Source organism: Arachis hypogaea, chromosome 5 (genome assembly GCF_003086295.3).
Source record: "Arachis hypogaea cultivar Tifrunner chromosome 5, arahy.Tifrunner.gnm2.J5K5, whole genome shotgun sequence".
Taxonomy (NCBI): Eukaryota; Viridiplantae; Streptophyta; class Magnoliopsida; order Fabales; family Fabaceae; genus Arachis; species Arachis hypogaea.
In genome coordinates, this window is record NC_092040.1 from 12538022 (window position 1) to 12551247 (window position 13226).

The window sequence follows — 13226 nt, forward strand, 5'->3', positions numbered from 1 at the left end:
TAGCTGGGAAGTAACATTTTTGATCCACATACTGCGACGGGTAATAACTGTCGCAAAACCCAAGTTTTATTTCACGGCAGTTATTCCAGCGGTTGGAAAAAACCGCCGCTATCCGTTTAGTCGTGCCCCATCTTCCGATGTTTCATTAAACCGCTGCAAAATGTTTTGCGGCAGTTTAAAACCGCTGCTAAACGGCTCTAAGAACCGCCGCTAAGTGCCTCTTTTGTTGTAGTGATCTGAGTGGCTCATTTTACTAATAGAACGGGAACAAAAACTAAAGAAAAATGTTATTGAATGATGGACCTTGAAGGTAATTTAATGCTATCATTTGAAAGATGATTTTTCTTTCTTTTATAAGCTGGATTTATAGCCTACCTTTACATCACTTGACACAAAGTTAAACTTATCCATTTCCCTCACTCTCTATAATTAAGGTAACTCATGTCATGAGGAATAATACAACATGATTTTTGTTCCTTTTATAGCATACACAAAGGAAAATCTAAGTAAACTTACAATGTCTAAGTGACCTAATAAATAAAAAGGAGTACTAAAAGATAAGTAAGTTTTGTGATTTGTAATTATCAATTAATTATTATTGATATTTTTAATGATATGAAATTTTATTTAATGGTGTAGAATTACTAATTTGTGAAATGCCGGTCAAATTTTAATAAAAATGCTGACTATATATTTTTTCGTAAAGAATACTATGAACCACCCCGCATAGTACTTTGACTTCCAAAACATATGTCTTCTTGCCTTGTGTGCTTTCAAGATAGGAAGGGTGGCAGGTGGGTTAGCTCGCTTTGCCAAATGGCGGACTACCCGTCTATTGAAGTGGTTGTAAATTTTTACTCCATTATATCTAATCACGGATTGACGGTTTATGCTGCCAATTTTTTTTTAATTATTAAACTATTAAATATTAAAAAATATATAATTTTACAAATATTTTAATAAATTTATAATTTTTAAAGACATAAAAATAATTATAATTTTTAAATTCACAAACACTAAAGTCTTTATAATTCTAAATATCTAATAAACATAATCATTAACTAAATTTTTTAAAACAAAATAATAAAACTAAAATTGTCCAAAGTAAAACAAACATTGTCCAAAATATATAATTAAACATTGTCCAAGTTTCTAATCAATCAAACATGGTCCAAATTATAACTTGGAGTAAAACAAACAAACATTCCAAATACAAGCATAAAAATAACGTTCCAAATTCAATTATCATGGATTAGGCAATACGGGTTTGACGGACCTTTTATTATAGCGGCCTCAAATTTTATCTCGACCTGCCTTTTTTTTTTGGCGAGCTATGCAAGCCGGTCGGGCAGGTTTCGGCCCGGTTGCCGCCCCTAGAAAATACCAAAGATTGAGAAGGTGTTCAATGTAATTTCCTACCATAATGTGGGAGTGTTTTGGTTTCTAAGTTGTGATGGTACATTCTGATTCTTGATTACTTTGATCATTTTTAATCATCTGAACATGAAATCCATCTGGAAATTGTAATCCAGGCGTTCTAATAATATTCCCTCCTTTGATAGGGTTCCACCTGAAATATTATTCATATTACTATTAAGAAGATACTCTTCATCTGAATTTAAATTTACACTCAAAAGAAATATGCATGGTAGTGACATTTTCATGATGATGTTACCTGTACTTGGTCACCAAGCAATGAATAAAGACAGCCATCTGAACCTTAGAAAAGTCTGCTCCAACACAAAATCTCATGCCGCCGCCGAAAGCCATGAATTGTCTGGTTGCACCATTCAATTCTATTCCCTGTAAACCATTAATATATTAGTGTCTTAGATTCCTTGAAGGAGCTCTAAAAGACTAAAATCATGTAAATCTTTTTGCTGTTTATGACAATTGATAACTATACTCACGTTGAATCGTATACTTATTAGACCAACTCATACTCCATTCTTATTAGATTTGGTATGGCCATGTTTTAAATATTCTTATTAGGTTGAACAAAAATGCTACATTTGTCAAAATCAATTACTAAAATTTTTTATGTGTATTTTATATTTTAAAATGTATTCTGTATGAACGCTGATTTGGTAGTTGATTTTTTATGAAAACAGCATAACTGTGACAAAATATATAGAAGACAAATCACATACCTCCCATCTGGAAGGGTTGAAGGAGAGAGGATCTTGATATTTGGCTGGACTCAAGTGAACAGCTGGGGGACACACCATTACTCCCCAACCTGCTGGTATGGTATATCCTGCATTGCATGAGGTGGTGTTCATGTCAGATACATTACCTATATAAAAAGGCATGTATGTGTATATGTGATGTATGAACTGGACCAATCAAATAAAATTTGTAAATACATTCAGACATTCAGTGTTCCTATTAGTCCAATAATTGGTTGATTTCATAACTATCAAATAAAATTGTCTTTAATTGTTTAATCATTATGCTAATGAGTTTTCTACTTCTCTTTCGAGGGATTCTAAGGAGACAATTAATACATTTAATCACATACCTTTGAAATTAATTTCCCTTAGAGCCTTTCTAAAAATTCCTGGAGCTATATTTGCAAGTCTCACAGTTTCATTAATGAACTGCAAATCATCATGGACTTGAAAAATGAGATTATATACATATGGAAATAATGAAGAAAAAAACATAGAGTAGTATACAAGAAAGCTTGTAATATATTCTGTATTCACCTGAAATGTGTATGTCATTGATTTATATTCTTTCCATGTGACTCCGGAGTTAGGATCTTTGCGTCTTTTGAGTATGGATTCATGTTCTTCCTAAAAGGCAGAATAGTTTGAAGGGTCAAGATGAAGAAACTCAGAATGTCAAAAGCCACAAAAATAGTTCATGAGTAGCTTTTAATTAACAACATACTTGTAATTGCTTGAGGACCAAGGGATTGTGAGAGAGGACTTTGAAGGCGTAAGTGATTGCGAGAGAAGTGGTTTCGAAGCTTGCAAAGAGGAGGACAAACATGAGGTCTAAGGCTATGGCTTCTGTGAGGATTGTTCCCTCTTTCTTGACTTCTTCAACTACATAGTCAAAGAAATCACTATGCTCTTTCCTTGGATTTGCTTTTCTTTCTTCAAGCATCTTCTTCAGCATCTTCATTGCCTTTTTCCTACCCTATGAACAAATTAAACAAACAACACATGCAGCTTCATTCAAACATTCTAGGTTGTGATGCACAGTTGTGCCAAATAATGGCAAAATTTTTAAAGAAAGAATTCAAAAAGCTTATTATTGTTACCCTTTTCTTACCCTATGAACAAATTAAACAAACAACACATGCTGCTTCATTCAAACATTCTAGGTTGTGATGTACAGTTGTGCCAAATAATGGCAAAATTTTTAAAGAAAGAACTCAAAAAGCTTATTATTGTTACCGTGGTACAAAGAGTTTAGGAAAGAAACGAATAATTATTTAGAAAGTATTATTTTTGTTATTTATATTTTTCTCATCTGTGATTATAAGGTTCTCACCAATATATAAACCAAGAGTACAAAGAGTACACTCGTTATGGAATAATATCCTAATAAATTACATTTATTTTGTTCCCTAATTATGATGTTCTAATAATTATGATTTATATACTAATAATTATGGCTATTGTTGAAGAAATGAATTAAATTTACCTGAAGACATTTATGATATGCTGTTCCTGGTAGGTCAAGAGGGAAGGAGATAAGTCCTTGTATAAATGCAACAAAGTTCTCCCTTAGATTTTCTGATGAATTCTTGGAGTCATAACTGATGAGTTTTTTGGCAGTAAAATCAAATATCATCTGCATGGAGGTACAGACACAAATCAAACCATGTTTAGAAGAAGAATAAGAAGATTATGATATATTTTGATTGTGTATTAATGAATGAATGAACGAATTTCATACAGTGGCTGTTGCTTCTTTAAGTTCAACAGTGTCCTGGCATGACCAGTGTTGTAAGTAAGTGCATGCTGCATGTTCAACCTCAGAGATCATCTTCTTAAGACTTTCAGGACCAAAGAGACTCAGCACCATATTCTTGAGGTACTTGTGCATGAATCCATGTAATGATCCTACATTCTGTCTCCCAAAGATCTCTGTGAATGTATCAGGGTACCAACTCTGGAACACTTGTCCCTCTTGCTGGAATATGAAGTAATTCAAATCAGGGTCTGTTGATACCACCACTGGTCTCCCCACCAAGTTAGTCTTGAATATTGATCCATACCTGAAAAAAAGAGATTCAAAATCAGTCAACTAACTTATAAGGTTTCATTGGTCAACAACTGAAATAGTTATATATACCTTTTGATCCTGTGCTTGAGGAAGGCAGAAATGTCATCAGAAGTGTTAGGAGAGAAGAACTGAAGGGTCTCACCAACAAGTGGCAACCCCATTGAACCTGGTGGAAGCCTTCCATTGCATGTAGGATTCTTCCATCTATAAGCCAAAAATGTTGGAAGAATAATGACCAATGCTACAAGATATAGAGGCCACATTTTTCTTCCTTAGAGAAGAAAGGAATGAATGAAAAGCCATTTAAAGAGAAGAGAAGATAAGAAATTTAAAAAGGAGTGGACAGGTTAAGAGTGAGTAACAGTAAGAAGATAAGGAGGCCTGAAAAGATAGTGTATTAAAGTTGGCTTTGCATGCATATCGGCATGATACAAGGTCCTTTAGGTGAGAGGTCATTTCATAACAGAGCCTGTTGAAGAAAACAATAATGATAAGGTGCAGTCTATAGTGGCCAAGAATTTTGCGTGGCTAAGGTGACCAAAGAGAAAGAACCAACCCAGATTTAACACATGAAAAATTTGAAGGATGTTGGAGTTTTGTTTGATTGTTGTAAAGACAGTAAATCCACTAGTTAATGACGATAAAAATGTGAATCACTAAAACTAACATAATTAAGTATTCCAGCCTTTTGGTAATTCATTCAAGAGATATTTTAGAAATTTGAAAAATGAAAGTAGAAATATTGGGGAAGTCGGGTGGAAAAATGGAGGAATCTCCAAATCTATCAATGGAATAAGTGATTATGTACAGAGTGGATGAACAACTAGGAGTTCCAGCTGTGATTGGTGCTTAATCACTATGGACAGTTGAGAACTTTAAGGCCTGGCAGGAAGTTTATTATTGGGTTTTGTGAAGGAGCAGAGCATTGGTAGAATGGCGGTAGTCGTCGGCGCTGAGGTTTAGCTTCAAGCGGTGGTAGTCTTCCTATTATGGGATTTTTCTCTTAAATAAAATACATAATTTATCAGTTCAACTAGGTATCCTTTAAAAGTTGTACAATATTCAGCCTTTTATTACAATAATTTAAAAAAAATAAAACAAACATATCTAAAAATTTTAAACAGATTTAGTGTCTTTTTAAAATTAAATACACATTCAAAATACAAACTAAATAAAACTGAAATTTAAAATTTAAATTTAAATTTTAAATTTCTATTTTAAATTTAATATACTTAATTATTAATATATTATAATTACAATTTAAATACACATCCAAAAATCAAATTAGTTATAATTCAAAATTTTGAATTTAAAATTTTAAAATAAATCTTAAACCGTTTTAAAATTTTGGATGTGTTTCAAACATGTTTTGTATATAAGTCAATAATTCTAGATGTGTAATAAATGAAAAATAACCAATATTTACAAACATACATTTTAATAATTTTAAAAGCATTAATGTTTAAATAAGTAACGATAAAATTCAACAAATAATAAAAAAATGAGAAATATTAGATGAATTTTATCGAATAAGATATAAAAAAAATTAATTTTATATTTAATGTTTAAATTTAAATTTTTGATTTATGATTTTGGATGTGTTTTAGAAATATTTTTTGTATCACTTAATAATTTTAGATGTGTTACAATTGAAAACAAAATCGAATTTTTACAAACAAGCATTTTAATACTTTTAAAAGCATTAATATTAAAATAAGTAACGAAAAAATCTAAGTATTAAAAAAAGAGAAATATTAGATGAGTTTTTCTCGAATAAGATATAAAAAATTAATTTTATTTTTAATGTTTAAATTTAAATTTTAGATTTATAATTTTTGATGTGTTTTAAAAATATTTTATGTATAATTTAATAATTTTAGATGTGTTACAATTGAAAAAAATTAATTTTTACAAACATACATTTTAATAATTTTAAAAGCGTTAATATTCAAATAAGCAATGAAAAAATTCAAAAAAAAATAAAAGAAAGAAAGAAAGAAAGAAAAAAATAAAGAAGAAGAAAAGAATATTGATATATACACTGATTATTTATTATTTAATTCAAATATTAATATAATCTTATTAAAATAATGATGAATGAGTTTTGAGTTAGTATGTAAATCACTCGAAATAGAAACAAAATAGCACGACTCATCTAATAATAATAATAATAATAATAATAATAATAAAATGTTAAATATGAAATAATAAATTTACCTGTAGAGAAATAATACTCTTCTATAAAAATTTTTGTAAAGAAGAGAGAAGAAAAAAAAAGAACGTACACCAGAGAGGGGAGGGGGACGTGCAAATAAATAAAAAACTAATAAAATAACTATTTTATGAAGTAGGTAGGAAGTTAGAGAAATTCTAGTATTTGAAATTTAAATTAATTTTAATTACAACATGTTTAGCTACAAATTAGGAATATCTTTTAACTAAAATTTATTTAAATAATATTATTTAAATTTAAAGGCTGAATAAAGGCTGAATTTTAAAGGACACATAGCATTTTCCATAATTTATTATTTTCCAAAATCCTATTTTTTTAAGTTTAATTTATCACATACAATTCTTTTTTATGGAGAACAAGTTCGCCGTACCCTTGGCGAACTCTATAATTTTTGTAGAGTTCGTCTGAAAAATAGCTAAGTTTTACAATAGACAATGACAATCACTATGACTAAGTTTTACAATAGACAATGACAATCATTATCATCGTGTCCAGAGTATATAGAAGTACACAAGAATACAAAAGAATAAGTCATATTTTTATTGGAGAAATAATTATTTTTTTAATTTACAATAAGAAAAAATTCTTGTTAAATATGACTTATTTCAGTATATGTATCTGTGCATGTCTGGAAACTATGATAATGGTGATCATTGCCGCCAGCAATGTTGAAGAAGACATGGTTGTTACCTATGTATTTTTGTGTATTTCTATGTATTCTTAGAGACAATTATAATGGCTTAAAAATTTGAATTACGTGAATTTTAAACAAATTTAAAATTAAAAAAAAAATTAAAGTGAAATTCGCCGAGGTTAGACGAACTCGTCCTAAATCTAAAATAAAAACTGTCTTTAGAAAACTAAAATTAAAAAATCAGGTATAAAAAAACAATTGTTTTTTTATTTTATTTGAAAAAAAAATTCTCTTATCAAAAGGCCTATGATCATCAAAAAAATAGTGGCAGTAGCCTAAAAGCATGCGATAGTCTTCTTGTTCACGGGTTCCCACCGATATGTGAAATGGTGTTAGGGATTAGGGACTCTATCTGAGTCTAACCCAAATACCCAACCGTGCTTGGTTTCTTTTCTTTTTTTTCCTTCTTTCCTTATGTAGCTAGTGCTGAAGTCCTTTGTTTCTGCTAGTCTGGGTTTTCAAGGGAGGGAAGGCACTAGCCAGTAGATAAAACTAGTTGCTACTCTTTTATTATATTATAAAATATTGAGATGGGCTTTTAATTATGAAATGACTAAAAATCTTATATAATTGTGTTAATTGTGTTAATTGTTAGCATAATCGTTACCGTACTTAATTACTAAGAAATTTATAATAGGTGTGTAATATTACTGAAAGGTCAAACCTTAGTCATCCTTAGTCATTAATTACATAGCCACAAGAGAATCACCCAATATAATAACACATTTTTAGGCAATTAATTAAAGTACCAATCAACTTTTTAAATTTTAGAAAAAATGATAAATAAGTCTTTAACTTTTTGATCTGCAAGCATTTAAGTCCTGATAAACCCCAATTAATTTTGTGGTTAATTTTGTGCTTATTTTGGGAGATTTTATCACCTTTTCTCACATTTATTCAATGAAATAGCATGGTTTTGTAATTCTCCCTTAAATTGTGCTTAAGTGTAAAAACATGCTTTTTAGGCTTTTAATTTGCTAGTTTTAATTCACCTTTGATTCCACTAGATGCCTTGATGAGTTTGTTTGTGAATTCAGGTTGAAAAGGGCTAGGAATGGGTCAAAGGAGTGAAGAGAAAAGTATGCAAAGTGGAGAACTCATGGAAAAACAAGGATTTGGACTGCATACATCGACGTGCACACGTGACCGATGCGCACGCGTGGAGATGAATTCGCATGGCGACGCGTACGCGTCACAGCTCGCACGTGACCTCATTAATGTGAAAATGCTCGGGGCAATTTCTGAGCTGCCCAGACCCAAATCCAACTCATTCCTAAGGTTATTTCATGCATAATTCAAGCTTGGGCAAAAGCGAAGCAATTAGTTGTAGGATTAGCATCATGTAGGTTAGTTTTTTAGAGAGAAAAGCTCCCTCTTCTCTCTAGAATTAGGGTTCTTAGGCTTATTTGCATCCTAGATCTAGGTTTAATTCCTTGTTTTCATCTTGTTTCCTTTATAATTTCTTGTTTCTACTCCTTCACTCTCATAGTTTGTAGTGTTAATTTTTCTTTTATGCCTCTCTTTAGTTTTATGAATGCTCATGTTGGATTTGGATCCCCTTTCTATCTTAGTTTTATTGCAATTGGGTAGTTGTAGATTTTACTATTTCTTGTCATTTACCATGTTTTCCTTTTATGCCTTCCAAGTGTTGGACAAAATGCTTGGTTGGATGTTAGAGTAAATTTTTGAGCATTCTTGACTTGGAAAGAGGAATTAGGCAATCTTGAGTCATTAAAACCCAACTTATGTTGGTGATCTAGAGTTGTTAGCTAATATTATTTCCGTTGACTCTAATATCTTGCTAATTTAATTAGTGAATTGATTAGGACTTTTGGATTGAGATTATCTAGTCTTATTTGACTTTCTCTCGTGTGAAGATAACATTGTACTTTCTTCCATTATTAGAGATGACAAAATGAGATAAATTCTTGTTAATTATTGTGATTAGTGACTAGGATGGAAAGCCTATATTCTCAATCATTGCCATAAATGTCTCTCTTTATTACTTGCTTTCTTTAGTTACTTTATTTACTTTTTTTGCCCATTTATTTTCTTGCACTTTTATCAATCAAACCCCCCTTGTTCCTTCATAGCCAATAATTGATCACTTCATTGCAATTCCTTGTGAGACGACCTGAGGTTTAAATACTTCAGTTAATTTTCATTGGGGTTTGTACTTGTGACAAAACAAAATTAAAACTTTAATTGGGCATTGCTTTTTGGTTGGGGACTATACTTGCAACGAAATTATTTCCTCTAACCGAGAAGAAATTCTTAGCCGACGGTTATGCTCTTTCAAGTTTTTGGCGCCGTTACTGGGGAATTACAATGGTGCTATGTTATTGGCTATTGTATATATGCTAATATGCTCTTTGTTAGTTTTGCTTGTTTAGGAGTTAGTTCTTATTAGTATTTGTTTTTATTTTCTCTTGTAGCTATGAATTCTCACCCTTTTGGCTATGAGTTTGGTTACAATTATGTTGTAGGAGATAGAGATTACAATGATAACATGCATCAAGGAAGGAACAACCAAAGATGGGAAGAGCCGCAAAGATTTGATCACCCTTCTTGGCAACAACTTTCCCAAATATGCTATGAACAAGAACCATTCCAAGATGCATACCAATCTAATGTGTGTGATGACCCTCATTGTGGTTGTCAACCACAATCATCATATGCTGATGAACCCACTCCTCAATATAGCCCTCCACCATATTCACAAGCCTCATACCACCATTCACCTCCATATGACCCTAACCCATATCTACCATACCAACCGCCATATGAACCATATCTAGAGCCACCACCATTCCAATACCAATACTCCCAAGAACCACAAATCCCATATACACCACCTCAAGACTTTCACTAATATGGACAACCTTCCAACTACAATGAACCCTCTCTTCCACCACCACCTTCAATGGACCAATCTCTTCAGCCCCTAATGCGAGAGCAACAAGAACTTCTAGCTAGATGTCTGAAGCACAAAGAGGAGTTCAAGGAGATAGAAGCCAAGATTGCTATCGTGGCGGAAGCTGTTAGCAACATGTACTCATCTTACCTAAGCTTGCGCGATCAAGGCACTCCCATTATTGAATGTGGAGAAGTAATCAATGAGCTTAGTGAAGGAGTGAATTTGGAGCTTCAAGGTGAAGAAGGGGAGTTAAAGCAATAAGTGCAACAAGAGGAGGAGGTAGAGATAATTGAACCAAAGGAAGTGGTTGAAGATTTAGGAGATGTTGAATGCCAAGAGGAATCACAAGTTGAAGAGCCTTCTTCCATGAAGCTTGATATTGATGTTGAGGAGGGTGTACAACCTCCAAGGCATATCATGGTTGAAGACTTTGAAGAGGTTGATCAAGAGATGGATTCGATCATCGATGAATTTCTTTGACATAGAGATTAAAGAAGAAGATACCTAACTTCCCACATGCTTGGTGAGCAATGAAGAAGAGATAGAATTGGAAGAAAGCTACCAAGAAGAAAGATTGGAAAAAGTAGTACAAGCAACAAGTCCTCCTATCTATGATGATTCTGCATCAACATATGATCCTTTTGAGTTTGAGGAATCCTTCCTCATTGAACTTGGAATTGATGGTGAGGTAGATTTCACTAAACCTCCTATTTATGACTTGAGTGATGGGAAAGATCTTGAGGACATTGGTGAAAAAGAATGTGAACTTGAGGAAGCTTGGCAAGAGGTAGAGCTTGAAGCACCTTGCTAAGTGGTGGAAACCTCTAGAAGAGGATGGACAGAAGTGGAACGTGTTTTATCAAGACCATTGGGAACTTCTCTTCCTAAGCCGCCATCTAATCCTTCATTCGAGTGGGTAAAACTCATTACTCTTAGCTTTATTATCCCACTTGAATTTGGTTTGCTTAAAACGGATGGCCAACTTAGGTCGCTTTGTGGAATGAAGCGTAAGAGAAGGATGTTTAGTGATTGGTAGTGTAAATCTAGGCTCATTATGGTAAAAGATTCAAGGAGTGGATGCAAATGTTGGTGTAGTACTCAATTGGATGGGTCTAGGAGGATCGTTTGGTGCCTTCATGAGAATTCGGTTTGTTTACCACCCGGAGAAAATCAACATGATCAACTTGAAGACGGGTGTGAAAATAAAGTGTGGGATCCCTGATATAAGGTGTGGATTAACTTTGGGAGCTCATGGTTTGTGAAGAACTCCATCAAAGCTTGGAGATATCAATCTTGAATGACGGAGCTTATTGGAAGTCCAAGCATTGGTGGATGTTCAAGGATGGATTCAAGTACAAGCCACCTTGATGAGAGCTCCCCATAAGTCCAACTTAAGGACAATAAACAAAAGTGCTAGGTGGTAGACACCCCACCATGGTAACATCTTTCCCTTTTTTTTCTTTTGTAAATATTGGTGAAAATTAGTTTAATTTCATGTTTTGTTTGGTAAGTTGAGTTTAATTGGGAGTCTAGTAGGTTAAATAAGGTTTTATGGTGTTTTTGTAGCTGTTTGGAGGTTTGGAATGCTTGGTTTGATGCAAGAACTTGAAAAATTAAAAAAAAAAAAAAGCAGAGCACCAACCCACGCGTTCACGTGACCCCAAGCTTTTCGACCATCCACGCGTACGCCTCGCCCACGCGTACGCATGGATCCAAAATTTTCAACACCCATACATTTTCTCGAGAGTTGTGCGAGTTGTGGGTTGGAACTGTGCCTCTAGCACAAAACCAACCCACGCGTACGCGTCGCCTCTCTGAATAACCATCATGCATACGCGTCGCTCCCATTTCACCTATCCACGCTTACGCGTCCTTCCACGCGTACTGGTGCACGAAATTGTGATCATCAATGGCGCCATCAACATGGTACGCACAATTATAATCTCAACTCTTTATCACAACTTCGCACAACTAACCAGCAAGTGCACTGGGTCGTCCAAGTAATAAACCTTACGCGAGTAAGGGTCGATCCCACGGAGATTGTTGGTATGAAGCAAGCTATGGTCATCTTGTAAATCTTAGTCAGGCAAACTCAAATGGTTATGGATGATATATGAATAAAACATAAAGATAAAGATAGAGATACTTATGTAATTCATTGGTGAGAATTTCAGATAAGCGTATGGAGATGCTTTGTCCCTTCCGTCTCTCTGCTTTCCTATTGTCTTCATCCAATCCTTCTTACTCCTTTCCATGGCAAGCTATATGTAGGGTTTCACCGTTGTCAGTGGCTACCTCCCATCCTCTCAGTGAAAATGTTCAACGCACCCTATCACGGCACGGCTAATCATCTGTCGGTTCTCAATCAGGTTGGAATAGAATCCAGTGATTCTTTTGCATCTGTCACTAACGCCCAGCCTTCAGGAGTTTGAAGCTCGTCACAGTCATTCAATCATTGAATCCTACTCAAAATACCACAGACAAGGTTTAGACCTTCCGGATTCTCTTGAATGCCGCCATCAATTCTAGCTTATACCACGAAGATTCCGATTAAGGGATCCAAGAGATATCCACTCAATCTAAGGTAGAACGGAGGTGGTTGTCAGGCACACGTTCATAGGTGAGAATGATGATGAGTGTCACGGATCATCACATTCATCAAGTTGAAGAACAAGTGATATCTTAGAACAAGAACAAGCTGAATTGAATAGAAGAACAATAGTAATTGCATTAATACTCGAGGTACAGCAGAGCTCCACACCTTAATCTATGGTGTGTAGAAACTCCACCGTTGAAAATACATAAGAACAAGGTCTAGGCATGGCCGAGAGGCCAGCCCCCAAAACTTGATCAAAGGATTCAAAGATCTAAAGATGATCTAAGATCCCAAAGATGAAAATACAATAGCAAAAGGTCCTATTTGTAGAGAACTAGTAGCCTAGGGTTTACAGAAATGAGTAAATGACATAAAAATCCACTTCCAGGCCCACTTGGTGTGTGCTTGGGCTGAGCATTGAAGCATTTTCATGTAGAGACTTTTCTTGGAGTTAAACGCCAGCTTTTGTGCCAGTTTGGGCGTTTAACTCCCATTCTTGTGCCAGTTCCAGCGCTTAACGCCGGACAGTTTTGGGCTGATTTAG

At 33.9% G+C, this 13226-nt stretch overlaps 1 protein-coding gene across 2 annotated transcripts; it reads right to left on the minus strand.

Moving 5' to 3' along the window:
* Window positions 1-1105: 1105 nt before the first annotated feature.
* Window positions 1106-5224, minus strand: LOC112800815 (cytochrome P450 87A3). 2 transcript variants are annotated; one of them, XM_025843217.3, is made up of 9 exons: window positions 4312-5224; window positions 3913-4234; window positions 3658-3807; window positions 2896-3147; window positions 2709-2798; window positions 2522-2600; window positions 2151-2257; window positions 1676-1803; window positions 1106-1570 (listed from the first exon to the last, which is right to left on the minus strand). In XM_025843217.3, the coding sequence occupies exons 1-9, from the start codon at window positions 4503-4505 to the stop codon at window positions 1444-1446; spliced, it is 1449 nt and encodes a 482-aa protein (XP_025699002.1). In that variant the 5' UTR covers window positions 4506-5224; the 3' UTR covers window positions 1106-1443. The 2 variants fall into 2 exon arrangements, with proteins under 2 accessions (XP_025699002.1, XP_072092806.1); XM_072236705.1 differs by having other exon boundaries at window positions 2522-2798.
* Between the last annotated feature and the right edge of the window lie 8002 nt (window positions 5225-13226).

Excerpts from the sequence above, each read along its gene's own strand:
- LOC112800815 (XM_072236705.1), bottom strand. The coding sequence starts at position 4,505 with ATGTGGCCTCTATATCTTGTAGCATTGGTCATTATTCTTCCAACATTT. Across the intron at positions 4,235-4,311 it reads CTCAAGCACAGGATCAAAAG|GTATGGATCAATATTCAAGA; the intron begins GTATATATAACT and ends TCTTTTTTTCAG. Across the intron at positions 3,148-3,657 it reads CATATCATAAATGTCTTCAG|GGTAGGAAAAAGGCAATGAA; the intron begins GTAAATTTAATT and ends ATTTGTTCATAG.